General features: G+C 41.4%; 1 protein-coding gene across 1 annotated transcript in view; it reads left to right on the top strand.

Annotated features, from left to right (window-relative positions):
* LOC128688953 (adipolin) overlaps positions 1–23,653 on the top strand; it is a 203,756-nt gene that overhangs the window by 140,602 nt on the left and 39,501 nt on the right. The window contains exon 2 of the mRNA XM_053777025.2: positions 1,599–2,426. Coding sequence (XP_053633000.1) covers positions 2,241–2,426 — 186 coding nt within the window. The 5' untranslated portion in view covers positions 1,599–2,240. The remainder of the gene's footprint in view (positions 1–1,598; positions 2,427–23,653) is intronic.

Here is a 23,653-nt window from a genome sequence, read left to right as displayed (position 1 = left end):
TCTTTTGATACGCCTATAAATTCCTTTCTTATGCCCTAGTAGATATTTCAGCCTATTATTCATCCATTTTGGGTCATTTCTATTTGATCTAATTTCCTTATAAGGGATAAACGTTCTTTGAGCAGCATGTATTGTGTTCAGAAAACTGTCATATTGATAGCTCTCTTCGTTACCCCAGTCAACAGATGATAAGTGTTCTCTAAGCCCATCGTAATCTGCTAAGCGAAAATCTGGGACTGTTACTGAGTTATCCCTACTATCATACTTCCATTCAATTCTACATGTAATTGATTTGTGGTCGCTGGCACCCAGTTCCTCTGAAATTTCTAAATTATTAACAAGGGATTCATTGTTTGCCAGAACTAAGTCAAGCAGGTTATTACCCCTTGTAGGTTCTGTCACAAACTGCTTCAAAAAACAATCCTGAACTACTTCTAAGAAATCGTATGATTCTAAATTCCCAGTTAAGAAATTCCAATCAATATGACTAAAGTTAAAGTCTCCTAGAATTACTACATTATCGTGCCTTGTGGCCCTAACAATTTCCTCCCATAGTAGTCTCCCCTGGTCCCTATCTAAATTTGGGGGACGGTATATCACACCTAAAATTAATTTTTCATGCCCCTCTGAAAATTCTATCCAAACAGACTCTGTATGTGTTACTTCAGACTTAATACCTGTTTTTATGCAACAGTTCAAGCGATCTCGGACATACAATGCCACCCCACCCCCCTTCCCGATACTTCTATCTACTTGGAACAATTTAAAACCCTGAATGTGACATTCTGCAGGCATGTCCCGACTTTTTGAATTAAACCACGTAATGTACACATCCAACCTATGTTAAAATCTACCTGTGAATTCCACTCATCTACAACTCTATTACCAAACCTGTATCTTACAATATCTTTTTTATATCTAAATTTCTCCATCTTGAATCCATTGTTGAGAGTCCTGCCTTGCTTAGATACTTTCAACATGTTATTTATATCCCCCGTATTTATTGCTGCTTTCCATTTGTTCACTACTATCATATCTCCCATAGTTCTAGGCCTATCATATCTCCCATAGTTCTAGGCCTATCATATCTCCCATAGTTCTAGGCTTATCCAAAGAGTGAAACTTCACTGCCTTTAATATCTGTCTTGACTGCTTGAGAGGCAGAAATTTGTTTCTGTTCGTATTCTTAGTTCATGTCTATACAAAGTTTAGCACCAGTTGACGAGCTCTAATCGACTTTTTAAGGATTAATTAACGGCTACACAAATAAGGCAAGTTGCATATTAAAAAAAAAAAACTAGCAACCCAGATTACTTTTACCATATACACGCGCTGGTGCTCCCAGTTACTACTACTGGTGAAAAAAAGACTTAACGGAACGCACTTTTATTGGGACAACGTTTCGATCTGCTTAGCTTGTTCTGTCAAGTCTATCGTGTCTTCACTACTGTCGACACCATCATGTGGTGCTCCTCCTACTGCTGGTAATCTAATGTGGGTTCACTCCTATATTAAAATATATACATTTAGCTATTTTTTAGTGCTTCAATATATGGCCCTCTTATGAAATTCTGTAACCTATATTTATTCTTCCACAGCATCTGAGACGTGTTTGGCCAAGGAAAGGTGTACCGTGGAGAGCACATTCTCTTCAGCAGCCCTTCATCCATGCTCGGAGACTACTTATCTCCATAATACATACACATTTGATAATCTGTCTTGATCAGCAAGCACACACACTCAAACGTCAAGTCACGGTGCAGTTACTTTAAAAACAACAAATTCCTCAGGAACATTTGGACCAAACCTCTAAACAACGCCTGAACAGCAAGCTTCCAAAAGTTGCAGCATATATTCACAGGGTAAAAGCCGCTCTCAACACTACGGAATAATCAAAAGAAGCCTCCGTGAATACCACAAGACATCACAGAACGAGGGATCACAAGTGTAAACAACAGTTACTCTCCCAACACCGCACAAATACCAACAACTGTCTCAGCAACAACTATAAAGGACGTAAAAGACAACTCAAAGCAAGAACTTTGCCAGAAAACCTCAGAATTAGCAACAGTAGTCTCTGTAAGAAATAAGAGACCCACAGTACAGTACGTAGAAGCACAGGTCAACGCAGGAACCTGGCTAGAACACAGAATCAACAACAGTAACCTGTGTAACGAAGAGAAAAGGAGACCACAGTAGAGAAGACAATAACAAGCCTACGTAGTAACACTCCCAGAAGGATGCGGTTGCCGCGGTGGTGCACCAATGCTGTGAAGGCGTCACTGCTACTGGTGTTGATGGGAGTGCGAGTGTGCGTGGGCATGCGGAGCATGGTGAGGGGTAGCCAGGCTCGCGACGTAGCCCTGGGCAGCAACACTCTGAGGGGACTGCAGAGCACGTGGCACAAGGACACTCGGGAAGACGAGGTAAGGACGTTTCGGTCAACCTGGACAAATATATATATATATAATGTATATATATATATATATATATATATATATATATATATATATATATATATATATATATATATATATATATATATATATATATATATATATATATATATATATATATGCAAAACAACCATTCTGAAAGAATAGAGAAATTCCAAGCGCTTTCGTGACTACTCACATTATCAAGGAACTATGAAAGTAAAGCATCCAAGGAAGCTATATATAGCTATATATAGCTTCTTTCAGAGTGCTTGTTTTGCATATATATATATATATATATATATATATATATATATATATATATATATATATATATATATATATATATATATATATATATATATATATATATATATGTCGTGCCGAATATGTAAAACTGGTCAATTAGCAAGAACTCATTTAAAATTAAGTCCTTTCTAAAATTTTCTCTTATACGTTTAAAGATATATTTTTTTCATTAATGTAAATGTAAAAATTTTTAATTTTGCTCCATATTATAACAAGAACAATTTATTTTACCCTAACCCAACTAAATATATTTTAGATTTGTTTACAGTAATTTAATACTTAACAAATGCAGTGAAATATATTTTTTTCGTTAGGTTCAGAATGATTTTGGCGAAATTATTGCATACACAAATTTTCATTTGTCCTATATGGCAAGATGAGCGTTGCTATTTAAGCCAAGATCGCAAGTTCTGCCTATTCGGCACGACATATATATATATATATATATATATATATATATATATATATATATATATATATATATATATATATATATATATATATATATATATATATATATACATATATATATATATATACATATATATATATATATATATATATATATATATATATATATATATATATATATACGTTATATCATTGTGTTTATTTATTATTAATTATTGCAAATCTATATAAAATATATTTAGTTGGATTAGGCTAAATTAAACTGCACAAAATTATATGCTAAATTATAAATTATATTCTACTAATGCAGCAATGTTAATGCTTGTGAGAGTCATTACTGGGTTGTACCTCTCTCTCCTGGGTTGTTTACCACACACTGCACGCTGAGAACAGCACTACCCCGTCATCAGCCAGTAGTCTCGCATGTACCTCAAGGTGGAGGAGGGGAGAGTTATGTTTATCCCACATGCTGGATGTTGAACAACATCCAGCATCAATCCTCATCAACACAAGCATGTGTTGTGGTGGCAAGTCAACAAGCAGGCCATTGCTGGTAGTATGATGCTCCTGGGGGAAGTGGAATGTCGGGACCCGGTGGGGAATGAGGAGAGCCTGCAGGAGTGATGCTCGCTGGGGAAGCAATGATGCAGTCTTGGAGCAGTGCTTGCTGGGGAAGCAATGATGCAGTCTTGGAGCAGTGCTTGCTGGGGAAGCAATGATGCAGTCTTGGAGCAGTGCTTGCTGGGGAAGCAATGATGCAGTCTTGGAGCAGTGCTTGCTGGGGAAGCAATGATGCAGTCTTGGAGTAGTGCTTGCTGGGGAAGCAATGATGCAGTCTTGGAGCAGTGCTTGCTGGGGAAGCAATGATGCAGTCTTGGAGCAGTGCTTGCTGGGGAAGCAATGATGCAGTCTTGGAGCAGTGCTTGCTGGGGAAGCAATGATGCAGTCTTGGAGCAGTGCTTGCTGGGGAAGCAATGATGCAGTCTTGGAGTAGTGCTTGCTGGGGAAGCAATGATGCAGTCTTGGAGCAGTGCTTGCTGGGGAAGCAATGATGCAGTCTTGGAGTAGTGCTCGCTGGGGAAGCAATGATGCAGTCTTGGAGCAGTGCTTGCTGGGGAAGCAATGATGCAGTCTTGGAGCAGTGCTTGCTGGGGAAGCAATGATGCAGTCTTGGAGTAGTGCTTGCTGGGGAAGCAATGATGCAGTCTTGGAGTAGTGCTTGCTGGGGAAGCAATGATGCAGTCTTGGAGTAGTGCTTGCTGGGGAAGCAATGATGCAGTCTTGGAGTAGTGCTTGCTGGGGAAGCAATGACTGTAGTATTGGACTGGTGATCGTTGGGGAAGCAGTAAATGCAGTATCTCACTACGAGTGATGCTCAAGCAGATTTTCTGATGCTGATCATTCTGTTTATATATATTTGTTAACTGTATGTTTTCATAGGCTATTAACCTGAAGTATGAAGTAATTTACAGGCAATAGTATTTGTAAGTTACAGGGTGAGTCGCCTGTAACCCTCGCCCTGTAACTTACAAATACTATTGCCTGTAAATTACTTCATACTTCAGGTTAATAGCCTATGAAAACATACGGTTAACAAATATATATAAACAGAATGATCAGCATCAGAAAATCTGCTTGAGCATCACTCGTAGTGAGATACTGAATTTACATTAGGAATCGCTTGAGAAAATTAACTCGATGACATAGGAAAAAATTTTGTTGTAGGTGCTGTTAGTTTATTGTGCACCTGTGTCCATCCTGTGGACGGTAGTAGCTAGTTTATTGTGCACCTGTGTCCATCCTGTGGACGGTAGTGGCTAGTTTATTGTGCACCTGTGTCCATCCTGTGGACGGTAGTGGCTAGTTTATTGTGCACCTGTGTCCATCCTGTGGACGGTAGTGGCTAGTTTATTGTGCACCTGTGTCCATCCTGTGGACGGTAGTGGCTAGTTTATTGTGCACCTGTGTCCATCCTGTGGACGGTAGTGGCTAGTTTATTGTGCACCTGTGTCCATCCTGTGGACGGTAGTGGCTAGTTTATTGTGCACCTGTGTCCATCCTGTGGACGGTAGTGGCTAGTTTATTGTGCACCTGTGTCCATCCTGTGGACGGTAGTGGCTAGTTTATTGTGCACCTGTGTCCATCCTGTGGACGGTAGTGGCTAGTTTATTGTGCACCTGTGTCCATCCTGTGGACGGTAGTGGCTAGTTTATTGTGCACCTGTGTCCATCCTGTGGACGGTAGTGGCTAGTATATTGTGCACCTGTGTCTATCCTGTGGACGGTAGTGGCTAGTTTATTGTGCACCTGTGTCCATCCTGTGGACGGTAGTAGCTAGTTTATTGTGCACCTGTGTCTATCCTGTGGACGGTAGTAGCTAGTTTATTGTGCACCTGTGTCCATCCTGAGGACGGTAGTAGCTAGTTTATTGTGCACCTGTGTCCATCCTGTGGATGGTAGCGGCTAGTTTATTGTGCATCCTCTATCCATCTTGTGGACGGTAGTAGCAAGTTTATTGTGCACCCTCTATCCATCCTGTGGATAGTAGTAGCTAGTTTATTGTGCACCCTCTATCCATCCTGTGAATAGTAGTAGTTAGTTTATTGTGCACCCTCTATCCATCCTGTGGATAGTAGTAGTTAGTTTATTGTGCACCCTTTATCCATCCTGTGGATAGTAGTAGCTAGTTCATTGTGCACCCTTTATCCGTCCTGTGGATAGTAGTAGTTAGTTTATTGTGCACCCTCTATCCATCCTGTGGATAGTAGTAGTTAGTTTATTGTGCACCCTCTATCCATCCTGTGGATAGTAGTAGCTAGTTTATTGTGCACCCTCTATCCATCCTGTGGATAGTAGTAGTTAGTTTATTGTGCACCCTCTATCTATCCTGTGGATAGTAGTAGTTAGTTTATTGTGCACCCTCTATCTATCCTGTGGATAGTAGTAGTTAGTTTATTGTGCATCCTTTATCCATCCTGTGGATAGTAGTAGTTAGTTTATTGTGCACCCTCTATCTATCCTGTGGATGATAGCGCAAAATCATGTGTTAAAAAAAAAAAAGCCTAGGAAATATGCCTACAAACTAAGTCTCAACTGTTGCAAGCAAATCTCGAGTATTTGCTTGATATGCTTGGTATCTTATTTTTATTAATAAGATCTTGAAATATCACATAATATTGGAGAATAAGGTAGACGGAGAGACACTGAGCGACGGCGGCGGCGGCGGCGGCGGCGGCGGCGGCGGCGGCGGTGGCGCCGGTGGCAGGGGAGGAGAATGAGGCAATCATAAGTCTCCGGGATTATACGTCCTTATTGACAGTAATGTTCTCATAAATATTCATGAGAAAGAGAATTTCAAGGTCGACTGTTTGTCTGGTCTTTATATATCTTATTAGTCTCTTAACCCAGTTTATTGTTGGGTCGTTATGCCAGCACATTGATGGAGACAACATTGATGGAGACAACATTGATGGAGACAACATTGATGGAGACAACATTGATGGAGACAACATTGATGGAGACAACATTGATGGAGACAACATTGATGGAGACAACATTGATGGAGACAACATTGATGGAGACAACATTGATGGAGACAACATTGATGGAAACAACATTGATGGAGACAACATTGATGGAAACAACATTGATGGAGACAACATTGATGGAGACAACATTGATGGAGACAACATTGATGGAGACAACATTGATGGAGACAACATTGATGGAGACAACATTGATGGAGACAACATTGATGGAGACAACATTGATGGAGACAACATTGATGGAGACAACATTGATGGAGACAACATTGATGGAGACAACATTGATGGAAACAACATTGATGGAGACAACATTGATGGAAACAACATTGATGGAGACAACATTGATGGAGACAACATTGATGGAGACAACATTGATGGAGACAACATTGATGGAGACAACATTGATGGAGACAACATTGATGGAAACAACATTGATGGAGACAACATTGATGGAGACAACATTGATGGAGACAACATTGATGGAGACAACATTGATGGAGACAACATTGATGGAAACAACATTGATGGAGACAACATTGATGGAGACAACATTGATGGAGACAACATTGATGGAGACAACATTGATGGAGACAACATTGATGGAGACAACATTGATGGAGACAACATTGATGGAGACAACATTGATGGAGACAACATTGATGGAGACAACATTGATGGAGACAACATTGATGGAGACAACATTGATGGAGACAACATTGATGGAGACAACAGTGATGGAGACAACATTGATGGAGACAACATTGATGGAGACAACATTGATGGAGACAACATTGATGGAGACAACATTGATGGAGACAACAGTGATGGAGACAACATTGATGGAGACAACATTGATGGACGCAACATTGATGGAGGCAACATTGATGGAGACAACATTGATGGAGACAACACTGATGGAGACAACATTGATGGAGACAACATTGATGGAGACAACATTGATGGAGGCAACATTGATGGAGACAACACTGATGGAGACAACATTGATGGAGACAACATTGATGGAGACAACATTGATGGAGGCAACATTGATGGAGACAACATTGATGGAGACAACATTGATGGAGACAACATTGATGGAGACAACATTGATGGAGACAACACTGATGGAGACAACATTGATGGAGACAACATTGATGGAGACAACATTGATGGAGACAACATTGATGGAGACAACATTGATGGAGACAACATTGATGGAGACAACATTGATGGAGGCAACATTGATGGAGACAACACTGATGGAGACAACATTGATGGAGACAACATTGATGGAGGCAACATTGATGGAGACAACATTGATGGAGACAACATTGATGGAGACAACATTGATGGAGACAACATTGATGGAGACAACATTGATGGAGACAACATTGATGGAGACAACATTGATGGAGACAACATTGATGGAGACAACATTGATGGAGACAACATTGATGGAGACAACATTGATGGAGACAACATTGATGGAAACAACATTGATGGAGACAACATTGATGGAGACAACATTGATGGAGACAACATTGATGGAGGCAACATTGATGGAGACAACATTGATGGAGACAACATTGATGGAGACAACATTGATGGAGACAACATTGATGGAGACAACATTGATGGAGACAACATTGATGGAGACAACATTGATGGAGACAACATTGATGGAGACAACAGTGATGGAGACAACATTGATGGAGACAACATTGATGGACGCAACATTGATGGAGGCAACATTGATGGAGACAACATTGATGGAGACAACATTGATGGAGACAACATTGATGGAGACAACATTGATGGACGCAACATTCATGGAGGCAACATTGATGGAGACAACATTGATGGAGACAACAGTGATGGAGACAACATTGATGGAGACAACATTGATGGACGCAACATTGATGGAGGCAACATTGATGGAGACAACATTGATGGAGACAACACTGATGGAGACAACATTGATGGAGACAACATTGATGGAGACAACATTGATGGAGGCAACATTGATGGAGACAACACTGATGGAGACAACATTGATGGAGACAACATTGATGGAGACAACATTGATGGAGGCAACATTGATGGAGACAACATTGATGGAGACAACATTGATGGAGACAACATTGATGGAGACAACATTGATGGAGACAACACTGATGGAGACAACATTGATGGAGACAACATTGATGGAGACAACATTGATGGAGACAACATTGATGGAGACAACATTGATGGAGACAACATTGATGGAAACAACATTGATGGAGACAACATTGATGGAGACAACATTGATGGAGACAACATTGATGGAGACAACATTGATGGAGGCAACATTGATGGAGACAACATTGATGGAGACAACATTGATGGAGACAACATTGATGGAGACAACATTGATGGAGACAACATTGATGGAGACAACATTGATGGAGACAACATTGATGGAGACAACAGTGATGGAGACAACATTGATGGAGACAACATTGATGGACGCAACATTGATGGAGGCAACATTGATGGAGACAACATTGATGGAGACAACACTGATGGAGACAACATTGATGGAGACAACATTGATGGAGACAACATTGATGGAGACAACAGTGATGGAGACAACATTGATGGAGACAACATTGATGGACGCAACATTGATGGAGGCAACATTGATGGAGACAACATTGATGGAGACAACACTGATGGAGACAACATTGATGGAGACAACATTGATGGAGACAACATTGATGGAGGCAACATTGATGGAGACAACACTGATGGAGACAACATTGATGGAGACAACATTGATGGAGACAACATTGATGGAGACAACATTGATGGAGACAACATTGATGGAGACAACACTGATGGAGACAACATTGATGGAGACAACATTGATGGAGACAACATTGATGGAGACAACACTGATGGAGACAACATTGATGGAGACAACATTGATGGAGACAACATTGATGGAGGCAACATTGATGGAGACAACATTGATGGAGACAACATTGATGGAGACAACAATGATGGAGACAACATTGATGGAGGCAACATTGATGGAGACAACATTGATGGAGACAACATTGATGGAGACAACATTGATGGAGACAACATTGACAGAGACAACATTGACAGAGACAACATTGATGGAGACAACATTGACACAGACAACTTTGACAGAGACAACATTGATAGAGACAACATTGATGGAGACAACATTGATGGAGACAACATTGATGGAGGCAACATTGACAGAGACAACATTGATGGAGACAACATTGATGGAGACAACATTGATGGAGACAACATTGACAGAGACAACATTGATGGATACAACATTGATGGAGACAACATTGATGGAGACAACATTGATGGAGACAACATTGATGGAGACAACATTGACAGAGACAACATTGATGGAGACAACATTGATGGAGACAACATTGACAGAGACAACATTGATGGAGACAACATTGATGGAGACAACATTGATGGAGACAACATTGATGGAGACAACATTGATGGAGACAACATTGACAGAGACAACATTGATGGATACAACATTGATGGAGACAACATTGATGGAGACAACATTGATGGAGACAACATTGATGGAGACAACATTGATGGAGACAACATTGATGGAGACAACATTGATGGAGACAACATTGATGGAGACAACATTGACACAGACAACTTTGACAGAGACAACATTGATAGAGACAACATTGATGGAGACAACATTGATGGAGACAACATTGATGGAGACAACATTGATGGAGACAACATTGACAGAGACAACATTGATGGATACAACATTGATGGAGACAACATTGATGGAGACAACATTGATGGAGACAACATTGACAGAGACAACATTGATGGAGACAACATTTAAGGAGACAACATTGATGGAGACAACATTGATGGAGACAACATTAACAGAGACAACATTGATGGAGACAACATTGATGGAGACAACATTGATGGAGACAGCATTGACAGAGACAACATTGACAGAGACAACATTGATGGAGACAACATTAACAGAGACAACATTGATGGAGACAGCATTGACAGAGACAACATTGACAGAGACAACATTGATGGAGACAACATTGACAGAGACAACATTGACACAGACAACTTTGACAGAGACAACATTGATGGAGACAACATTGACAGAGACAACATTGATGGAGACAACATTGACAGAGACAACATTGACAGAGACAACATTGATAGAGACAACATTGATAGAGACAACATTGATGGAGACAACATTTAAGGAGACAACATTGATGGAGACAACATTGATGGAGACAACATTAACAGAGACAACATTGATGGAGACAACATTGATGGAGACAACATTGATGGAGACAGCATTGACAGAGACAACATTGACAGAGACAACATTGATAGAGACAACATTGACAGAGACAACATTGATAGAGACAACATTGATAGAGACAACATTGACAGAGACAACATTGACAGAGACAACATTGATAGAGACAACATTGACAGAGACAACATTGACAGAGACAACATTGATAGAGACAACATTGATAGAGACAACATTGATAGAGACAACATTGACAGAGACAACATTGACAGAGACAACATTGACAGAGACAACATTGATAGAGACAACATTGACAGAGACAACATTGACAGAGACAACATTGATAGAGACAACATTGACAGAGACAACATTGACAGAGACAACATTGACAGAGACAACATTGATAGAGACAACATTGACAGAGACAACATTGATAGAGACAACATTGACAGAGACAACATTGATAGAGACAACATTGACAGAGACAACATTAACAGAGACAACATTGATGGAGACAACATTGACAGAGACAACTTTGACAGAGACAACATTGATAGAGACAACATTGACAGAGACAACATTGACAGAGACAACATTGACAGAGACAACATTGACAGAGACAACATTGATAGAGACAACATTGACAGAGACAACATTGACAGAGACAACATTGACAGAGACAACATTGACAGAGACAACATTGACAGAGACAACATTGACAGAGACAACATTGACAGAGACAACATTGACAGAGACAACATTGATAGAGACAACATTGACAGAGACAACATTGACAGAGACAACATTGACAGAGACAACTTTGACAGAGACAACATTGATAGAGACAACATTAACAGAGACAACATTGATGGAGACAACATTGACAGAGACAACATTGACAGAGACAACTTTGACAGAGACAACATTGATAGAGACAACATTGACAGAGACAACATTGACAGAGACAACATTAACAGAGACAACATTGATGGAGACAACATTGACAGAGACAACATTGACAGAGACAACATTAACAGAGACAACATTGATGGAGACAACATTGACAGAGACAACATTGATGGAGACAACATTAACAGAGACAACATTGACAGAGACAACATTGACAGAGACAACATTAACAGAGACAACATTGATGGAGACAACATTGACAGAGACAACATTGACAGAGACAACTTTGACAGAGACAACATTGACAGAGACAACATTAACAGAGACAACATTGATGGAGACAGCATTGACAGAGACAACATTGACAGAGACAACATTAACAGAGACAACATTGATGGAGACAGCATTGACAGAGACAACATTGACAGAGACAACATTGACAGAGACAACATTAACAGAGACAACATTGATGGAGACAGCATTGACAGAGACAACATTGACAGAGACAACATTGACAGAGACAACATTGATAGAGACAACATTGATGGAGACAGCATTGACAGAGACAACATTGACAGAGACAACATTGATGGAGACAACATTGATGGAGACAGCATTGACAGAGACAACATTGACAGAGACAACATTGATAGAGACAACATTGACAGAGACAACATTGATAGAGACAACATTGACAGAGACAACATTGATAGAGACAACATTGATAGAGACAACATTGACAGAGACAACATTGACAGAGACAACATTGATAGAGACAACATTGACAGAGACAACATTGACAGAGACAACATTGATAGAGACAACATTGACAGAGACAACATTGACAGAGACAACATTGACAGAGACAACATTGATAGAGACAACATTGACAGAGACAACATTGATAGAGACAACATTGACAGAGACAACATTGATAGAGACAACATTGACAGAGACAACATTAACAGAGACAACATTGATGGAGACAACATTGACAGAGACAACTTTGACAGAGACAACATTGACAGAGACAACATTGATGGAGACAACATTGACAGAGACAACATTGATGGAGACAACATTGACAGAGACAACATTGATAGAGACAACATTGACAGAGACAACATTGACAGAGACAACATTGACAGAGACAACATTGATGGAGACAACATTGACAGAGACAACATTGATGGAGACAACATTGACAGAGACAACATTGACAGAGACAACATTAACAGAGACAACATTGATGGAGACAACATTGACACAGACAACTTTGACAGAGACAACATTGATAGAGACAACATTGACAGAGACAACATTGACAGAGACAACATTAACAGAGACAACATTGATGGAGACAGCATTGACAGAGACAACATTGACAGAGACAACATTGATAGAGACAACATTGATGGAGACAGCATTGACAGAGACAACATTGACAGAGACAACATTGATGGAGACAACATTGATAGAGACAACATTGACAGAGACAACATTGATAGAGACAACATTGATGGAGACAGCATTGACAGAGACAACATTGACAGAGACAACATTGACAGAGACAACATTGACAGAGACAACATTGATAGAGACAACATTGATGGAGACAGCATTGACAGAGACAACATTGACAGAGACAACATTGACAGAGACAACATTGACAGAGACAGCATTGACAGAGACAACATTGACAGAGACAACATTGATGGAGACAACATTGATAGAGACAACATTGACAGAGACAACATTGACAGAGACAACATTGACAGAGACAACATTGACAGAGACAACATTGATGGAGACAACATTGATAGAGACAACATTGACAGAGACAACATTGACAGAGACAACATTGATGGAGACAACATTGATAGAGACAACATTGACAGAGACAACATTGACAGAGACAGCATTGACAGAGACAACATTGACAGAGACAACATTGATGGAGACAACATTGATAGAGACAACATTGACAGAGACAACATTGACAGAGACAACATTGACAGAGACAACATTGACAGAGACAACATTGATGGAGACAACATTGATAGAGACAACATTGACAGAGACAACATTGACAGAGACAACATTGATGGAGACAACATTGACAGAGACAACATTGATGGAGACAACATTGACAGAGACAACATTGATGGAGACAACATTGACAGAGACAACATTGATGGAGACAACATTGACAGAGACAACATTGATAGAGACAACATTGACAGAGACAACATTGATGGAGACAACATTGACAGAGACAACATTGATGGAGACAACATTGACAGAGACAACATTGATGGAGACAACATTGACAGAGACAACATTGATGGAGACAACATTGACAGAGACAACATTGATAGAGACAACATTGACAGAGACAACATTGACAGAGACAACATTGACAGAGACAACATTGACAGAGACAACATTGATGGAGACAACATTGATAGAGACAACATTGACAGAGACAACATTGATGGAGACAACATTGATAGAGACAACATTGACAGAGACAACATTGACAGAGACAACATTGATGGAGACAACATTGATAGAGACAACATTGACAGAGACAACATTGATGGAGACAACATTGATAGAGACAACATTGACAGAGACAACATTGATAGAGACAACATTGATGGAGACAACATTGACAGAGACAACATTGATGGAGACAACATTGATAGAGACAACATTGACAGAGACAACATTGATGGAGACAACATTGACAGAGACAACATTGACAGAGACAACATTGATGGAGACAACATTGATAGAGACAACATTGACAGAGACAACATTGATGGAGACAACATTGACAGAGACAACATTGATGGAGACAACATTGACAGAGACAACATTGATGGAGACAACATTGATAGAGACAACATTGACAGAGACAACATTGATGGAGACAACATTGATAGAGACAACATTGACAGAGACAACATTGACAGAGACAACATTGACAGAGACAACATTGACAGAGACAACATTGACAGAGACAACATTGACAGAGACAACATTGATGGAGACAACATTGACAGAGACAACATTGACAGAGACAACATTGATGGAGACAACATTGATAGAGACAACATTGATGGAGACAACATTGATAGAGACAACATTGACAGAGACAACATTGATAGAGACAACATTGACAGAGACAACATTGATGGAGACAACATTGATAGAGACAACATTGACAGAGACAACATTGATGGAGACAACATTGATAGAGACAACATTGATGGAGACAACATTGATAGAGACAACATTGACAGAGACAACATTGATAGAGACAACATTGACAGAGACAACATTGATGGAGACAACATTGATAGAGACAACATTGATGGAGACAGCATTGACAGAGACAACATTGACAGAGACAACATTGATAGAGACAACATTGACAGAGACAACATTGATAGAGACAACATTGACAGAGACAACATTGACAGAGACAACATTGATGGAGACAGCATTGACAGAGACAACATTGACAGAGACAACATTGATAGAGACAACATTGACAGAGACAACATTGACAGAGACAACATTAACAGAGACAACATTGATGGAGACAACATTGATGGAGACAACATTGATGGAGGCAACATTGATGGAGACAACATTGACAGAGACAACATTGACAGAGACAACATTTATGGAGACAACATTAACAGAGACAACATTGATGGAGACAACATTGATGGAGACAACATTGACAGAGACAACATTGATGGAGACAACATTGATGGAGACAACATTGATGGAGACAACATTAACAGAGACAACATTGATGGAGACAACATTGACAGAGACAACACTGATGGAGACAACATTGACGGAGACAACATTGATGGAGACAACATTAACAGAGACAACATTGATGGAGACAACATTGATGGAGACAACATTGATGGAGACAACATTGACAGAGACAACATTGATGGAGACAACATTGACAGAGACAACATTTATGGAGACAACATTAACAGAGACAACATTGATGGACACAACATTGATGGAGACAACATTGATGGAGACAACATTGACAGAGACAACATTGATGGAGACAACATTGATGGAGACAACATTGACAGAGACAACATTGATTATAAAGGACTTGTTTGGTAGCTGTAGAGCGGGTAGTTAAATGATATACTTCTTCGGAGGCTTCTTAGTTTATTGTTAAGTAGTGGTGGGTTACACAGGCTTGTGTGTTTGTGCCCATGGCCCGGGCAGGGCCATGCCACGAGAGAGAGCTGGGAGTACTTGTGTCTTGATGCCAGGCCGCTGTGTGAGTGAGAGCGAGGCAAGTCTGGGCATACTGAAGTGGCAAGGCCTATAGGTGGCAGCACTTGAGTGGCGCGAAATATGAACTAAGCTGGCAGACAGCATGGGCTGTCTGTGCAGACAGTACAGGCTGTCTACATACGCTCGGCCACCTACCGCGCGTCGTCCCGACGCGACAATACTGGTAGTAAAAGAAACTCGGTCTCTCTCTCGTGGGAACAGGGCACAGAACACAAAATAAAAACATATATATACATATGGACATGGAAAAAAAAACTTCCTACAGGGAGGGAAGAAAAAACATGTGGGGTGTGCTAAACATCGTGGTCATAGGCAGTGAGCGTCGAAGGGCATCACTGCACGCCTTCCTGCATCTGGACAGATACTGCAACACGGGAGACATCGCTGCGGCTGAGCTGTGACGTAACAGGGTACGGTCTCCTCTGGAACGGTGAAGCAGACATCGTAGGAGTCGCTGCAGGTTTTCACTCAACCTGGGGCACGACATGCTGGTGCCCTCGAGCGAGACGTCGACAAAACTCGGCAACTGGGCAGGACTTCTGGCAAGCGACTCAGGAGGACACTTCTCGACTGGTGCTGTCGCTGGGCTGTCACTGCCGGCGAGCGTGGAGCGAGTTGTGGAGCGAGTCGTGGCAGAGACGACTGGGCGAAACATCTGGGAGTCGTAACATCATACACCAGACTGCAGTGAGCGAGCTAGCAGTCAAAGTGACATCATCTTTGTGCAGGCTGCTCTCTGAAGCTTGTGACACGAGGCTGACACAGCGCCTGCCGACAGGGCTGGCTGCGGCTTGACGAGTATCATCTCTCGACAGTTGGAGCTATAGCAGAGGGTAGTCTAAGCGTCCCCAGACTTGTTTCTCTACATATAACTGCACTCTGAAGGTCTGGAGGTGAAGTGAAACAAATCTCGATGGGAATCGTAGCAGGTACGATTCTACAGAACATCACGAGCGACGAGCATAAAAGCTTTCTGTACAAGGGGGCTCATACGCTCAGGGCTGAGTAATCAGCTGTCAAACACACTGGTCAGGCGGGTGACTTAGTGGTACAACTCAAGGGTCTGACCACAGACCTCACTGGACACACGGAAAACTTACAAACACACCGCTGTACATACGGTACAACATGGCTTAACTAGCAAATGATGCTTTTCTGCGCATAAAACTGACTAAGACATACTAAAATGTGAGAACACTGACTGAGAGGAATTAATTAACACACGACATATATCTTCTCTCAATCTTCTCGACAATACTGAAATAATTACTGGAACACTCGATGGTGACATCATGTGATGTCAGGCGTGATGTCGCGAGGTGACGTCAGCAGACATCTCGAGGTGACGTCAGACATCTCGAGGTGACGTCAGGCAGACATCGTGAGGTGACGTCAGCAGACATCGTGAGGTGACGTCAGCAGACATCGTGACGTCATGAAGTCGGGCAGCATCGTGGGTGGCGTCGATGTGATGCGGGCAGCAGACCACAGCATGTGGCCTGGGATATCTGGTAACTCACGTGGCTTTGTAGGTCTACGTGACATCGGCCACACCCACGTGACGTCGTAATCCACGTAGCTTCGAGTGGCCTCGGGCACTCGGATACACAGCGCTGGCAATGAATTCATACGAAAAACAGCAGAAAACACAGCAGAGGGAGTGGGCAGTGGTGAATGTATGGTAGTGTGGTGGCGAGGAGCGTGGGTGAGTGTATGGCAGGGCGAGCATCTGGCCATTCCTCCTCCTCCTCCACCCACAAACACGTGGAGCTCACACTGGACGCAGAAATCACCACAAAACTCACCTCTGGCTTGCTGAAACAGCTGCGCTGAGCTGAACAACAACAGCAACATACAAGTGACGCTGAACACGTGACTTGAGAAACAACATGGGACACTGTAGCGTGGAGTCACTGGGACGCCACTCACAATTCTCGAAGAAATTCGGCAAATTTCGGCTGGATCCTGCTTGTACCTGTGTCTGGATGCTCAAACGTGCAGACACAACATCCGGATAACTCGTTGAGAGACGGATGCTTCATGTGTAGGGTGATGAAGTGAAGATGACTTCATAACTCTCTTCCTCCTTCGCGGGGCAAACACAACTGCTGTGGAGCACCGCTGTCACCATTTATAATAGCTTTGTTTTGTAGGTGCTAGCGGGGTGAATGATGCGTCTTCGGAGGCTTCTTAGTTTATTGTTAAGTAGTGGTGGGTTACACAGGCTTGTGTGTTTGTGCCCATGGCCCGGGCAGGGCCATGCCACGAGAGAGAGCTGGGAGTACTTGTGTCTTGATGCCAGGCCGCTGTGTGAGTGAGAACGAGGCAAGTCTGGGCATACTGAAGTGGCAAGGCCTATAGGTGGCAGCACTTGAGTGGCGCGAAATATGAACTAAGCTGGCAGACAGCATGGGCTGTCTGTGCAGACAGTACAGGCTGTCTACATGATGGAGACAACATTGATGGAGACAACATTGATGGAGACAACATTGACAGAGACAACATTGATGGAGACAACATTGACAGAGACAACATTGATGGAGACAACATTGATGGAGACAACATTGACAGAGACAACATTGATGGAGACAACATTGATGGAGACAACATTGACAGAGACAACATTGATGGAGACAACATTGATGGAGACAACATTGATGGAGACAACATTGACAGAGACAACATTGATGGAGACAACATTGACAGAGACAACATTGATGGAGACAACATTGATGGAGACAACACTGACAGAGACAACATTCATGGAGACAACATTGATGGAGTCAACATTGATAGAGACAACATTGATGGAGACAACATTGATGGAGACAACATTGACAGAGACAACATTGATGGAGACAACATTGATGGAGACAACATTGATGGAGACAACATTGATAGAGACAACATTGATGGAGACAACATTGATGGAGACAACATTGACAGAGACAACATTGATGGAGACAACATTGATGGAGACAACATTGATGGAGACAACATTGATGGAGACAACATTGATGGAGACAACATTGACGGAGACAACATTGATGGAGACAACATTGACAGAGACAACATTGATATAGACAACATTGATGGAGACAACATTGACAGAGACAACATTTATGGAGACAACATTGACAGAGACAACATTTATGGAGACAACATTGATGGAGACAACATTGATGGAGACAACATTGACAGAGACAACATTGATGGAGACAACATTGATGGAGACAACATTGATGGAGACAACATTGATGGAGACAACATTGATGGAGACAACATTGACAGAGACAACATTGATGGAGACAACATTGATGGAGACAACATTGACGGAGACAACATTGACAGAGACAACATTGATGGAGACAACATTGATGGAGACAACATTGATGGAGACAACATTGACAGAGACAACATTGATGGAGACAACATTGACAGAGACAACATTGATGGAGACAACATTGATGGAGACAACATTGACAGAGACAACATTGATGGAGACAACATTGATGGAGTCAACATTGATAGAGACAACATTGATGGAGACAACATTGATGGAGACAACATTGACAGAGACAACATTGATGGAGACAACATTGATGGAGACAACATTGATGGAGACAACATTGATAGAGACAACATTGATGGAGACAACATTGATGGAGACAACATTGACAGAGACAACATTGATGGAGACAACATTGATGGAGACAACATTGATGGAGACAACATTGATGGAGACAACATTGATGGAGACAACATTGACGGAGACAACATTGATGGAGACAACATTGACAGAGACAACATTGATGGAGACAACATTGATGGAGACAACATTGACAGAGACAACATTTATGGAGACAACATTGACAGAGACAACATTTATGGAGACAACATTAACAGAGACAACATTGACAGAGACAACATTGATGGAGACAACATTGACAGAGACAACATTGATGGAGACAACATTGACAGAGACAACATTTATGGAGACAACATTGACAGAGACAACATTTATGGAGACAACATTAACAGAGACAACATTGACAGAGACAACATTGATGGAGACAACATTGACAGAGACATCATTGATGGAGACAACATTGATGGAGACAACATTGATGGAGACATCATTGACAGAGACAACATTGATGGAGACAACATTGATGGAGACAACATTGATGGAGACAACATTGACAGAGACAACATTGATGGAGACAACATTGATGGAGACAACATTGATGGAGACAACATTGATGGAGTCAACATTGATAGAGACAACATTGATGAAGACAACATTGATGGAGACAACACTGACAGAGACAACATTGATGGAGACAACATTGATGGAGTCAACATTGATAGAGACAACATTGATGGAGACAACATTGACAGAGACAACATTGATGGAGACAACATTGATAGAGACAACATTGATGGAGACAACATTGATGGAGTCAACATTGATAGAGACAACATTGATAGAGACAACATTGACAGAGACAACATTGATGGAGACAACATTGACAGAGACAACATTGACAGAGACAACATTGATGGAGACAACATTGATGGAGTCAACATTGATGGAGACAACATTGATGGAGACAACATTGAAGGAGACAACATTGACAGAGACAACATTGATGGAGACAACATTGATGGAGACAACATTGATAAAGACAACATTGACAGAGACAACATTGATGGAGACAACATTGACAGAGACAACATTGAAGGAGACAACATTGACAGAGACAACATTGATGGAGACAACATTGATGGAGACAACATTGATGGAGACAACATTGACAGAGACAACATTGATGGAGACAACATTGATGGAGACAACATTGATGGAGACAACATTGACAGAGACAACATTGATGGAGACAACATTGACAGAGACAACATTGATGGAGACAACATTGATGGAGTCAACATTGATAGAGACAACATTGATGGAGACAACATTGATGGAGACAACATTGACAGAGACAACATTTATGGAGACAACATTGATGGAGACAACATTGATGAAAAAACATTGATGGAGACAACATTGATGGAGACAACATTGATGGAGACAACATTGATTGAGACAACATTGATGGAGACAACATTGATGGAGACAACATTGATGGAGACAAAATTGATGGAGACAACATTGATGGAGACAACATTGAGGTGCTGGTATTTATCAGCAGTCTTAACAACCTGGTGGTATCGAGGTGCTGGTATTTATCAGCAGTCTTAACAACCTGGTGGTATCGAGGTGCTGGTATTTATCAGCAGTCTTAACAACCTGGTGGTATCAAAGTGCTGGTATTTATCAGCAGTGTTAACAACCTGGTGGTATCAAGGTGCTGGTATTTATCAGCAGTCTTAACAACCTGGTGGTATCAAGGTGCTGGTATTTATCAGCAGTCTTAACAACCTGGTGGTATCAAATTGTTGGTATTTATCAGCAGTCTTAACAACCTGGTGGTATCAAAGTGCTGGTATTTATCAGCAGTGTTAACAACCTCGTGGTATCAAGGTGCTGGTATTTATCAGCAGTCTTAACAACCTGGTGGTATCAAGGTGCTGGTATTTATCAGCAGTCTTAACAACCTGGTGGTATCAAGGTGCTGGTATTTATCAGCAGTCTTAACAACCTGGTGGTATGGAGGTGCTGGTATTTATCTGCAGTCTTAACAACCTGGTGGTATCGAGGTGCTGGTATTTATCAGCAGTCTTAACAACCTGGTGGTATCGAGGTGCTGGTATTTATCTGCAGACTTAACAACCTGGTGGTATCGAGGTGCTGGTATTTATCAGTAGTCTTAACAACCTGGTGGTATCGAGGTGCTGGTATTTATATGAAGTCTTAACAACCTGGTGGTATCGAGGTTCTGGTATTTATCAGCAGTCTTAACAACCTGGTGGTATCAAGGTGCTGGTATTTATCAGCAGTCTTAACAACCTGGTGGAATCGAGGTGCTGGTATTCATCAGCAGTCTTAACAACCTGGTGGTATCGAGATGCTGGTATTTATCAGCAGTCTTAAGAACCTGGTGGTATCAAGGTGCTGGTATTCATCACCAGTCTTAACAACCTGGTGGTATCGAGGTGCTGGTATTTATCAGCAGTCTTAACAACCTGGTGGTATCGAGGTGCTGGTATTCATCAGCAGTCTTAACAACCTGGTGGTATCGAGGTGCTGGTATTTATCAGCAGTCTTAGCAACCTGGTGGTATCGAGGTGCTGGTATTTATCCGCAGTCTTAACAACCTGGTGGTATCGAGGTACTGGTATTTATCAGCAGTCTTAAGAACCTGGTGGTATCGAGGTGCTGGTATTTATCAGCAGTCTTAACAACCTGGTGGTATCGAGGTGCTGGTATTTATCAGCAGTCTTAACAACCTTGTGGTATCGAGGTGCTGGTATTTATCAGCAGTCTTAACAACCTGGTGGTATCGAGGTGCTGGTATTTATCAGCAGTCTTAACAACCTGGTGGTATCGAGGTGCTGGTATTTATCAGCAGTCTTAACAACCTGGTTGTATCGAGGTGCTGGTATTTATCAGCAGTCTTAACAACCTGGTGGTATCGAGGTGCTGGTATTTATCAGCAGTCTTAACAACCTGGTGGTATCGAGGTGCTGGTATTCATCAGCAGTCTTAACAACTTGGTGGTATCGAGGTGCTGGTATTTATCAGCAGTCTTAACAACCTGGTGGTATCGAGGTGCTGGTATTTATCACCAGTCTTAACAACCTGGTGGTATCAAGGTGCTGGTATTCATCAGCAGTCTTAACAACCTGGTGGTATCAAGGTGCTGGTATTTATCAGCAGTTTTAACAACCTGGTGGTATCAAGGTGCTGGTATTTATCAGCAGTCTTAACAACCTGGTGGTATCAAGGTGCTGGTATTTATCAGCAGTCTTAACAACCTGGTGGTATCGAGGTGCTGGTATTTATCACCAGTCTTATCAACCTGGTGGTATCAAGGTGCTGGTATTTATCAGCTGTCTTAACAACCTTGTGGTATCGAGGTGCTGGTATTTATCAGCAGTCTTAACAACCTGGTGGTATCAAGGTGCTGGTATTTATCAGCAGTCTTAACAACCTGGTGGTATCGAGGTGCTGGTATTTATCAGCAGTCTTAACAACCTGGTGGTATCAAGGTGCTGGTATTTATCAGCAGTCTTAACAACCTGGTGGTATCGAGGTGGTGGTATTTATCACCAGTCTTATCAACCTGGTGGTATCAAGGTGCTGGTATTTATCAGCTGTCTTAACAACCTTGTGGTATCGAGGTGCTGGTATTTATCAGCAGTCTTAAC

The sequence above is a fragment of the Cherax quadricarinatus genome, chromosome 16, assembly GCF_038502225.1.
Source record: "Cherax quadricarinatus isolate ZL_2023a chromosome 16, ASM3850222v1, whole genome shotgun sequence".
Lineage (NCBI taxonomy): Eukaryota > Metazoa > Arthropoda > Malacostraca > Decapoda > Parastacidae > Cherax > Cherax quadricarinatus.
This window is presented reverse-complemented; position numbering and strand designations above follow the sequence as displayed.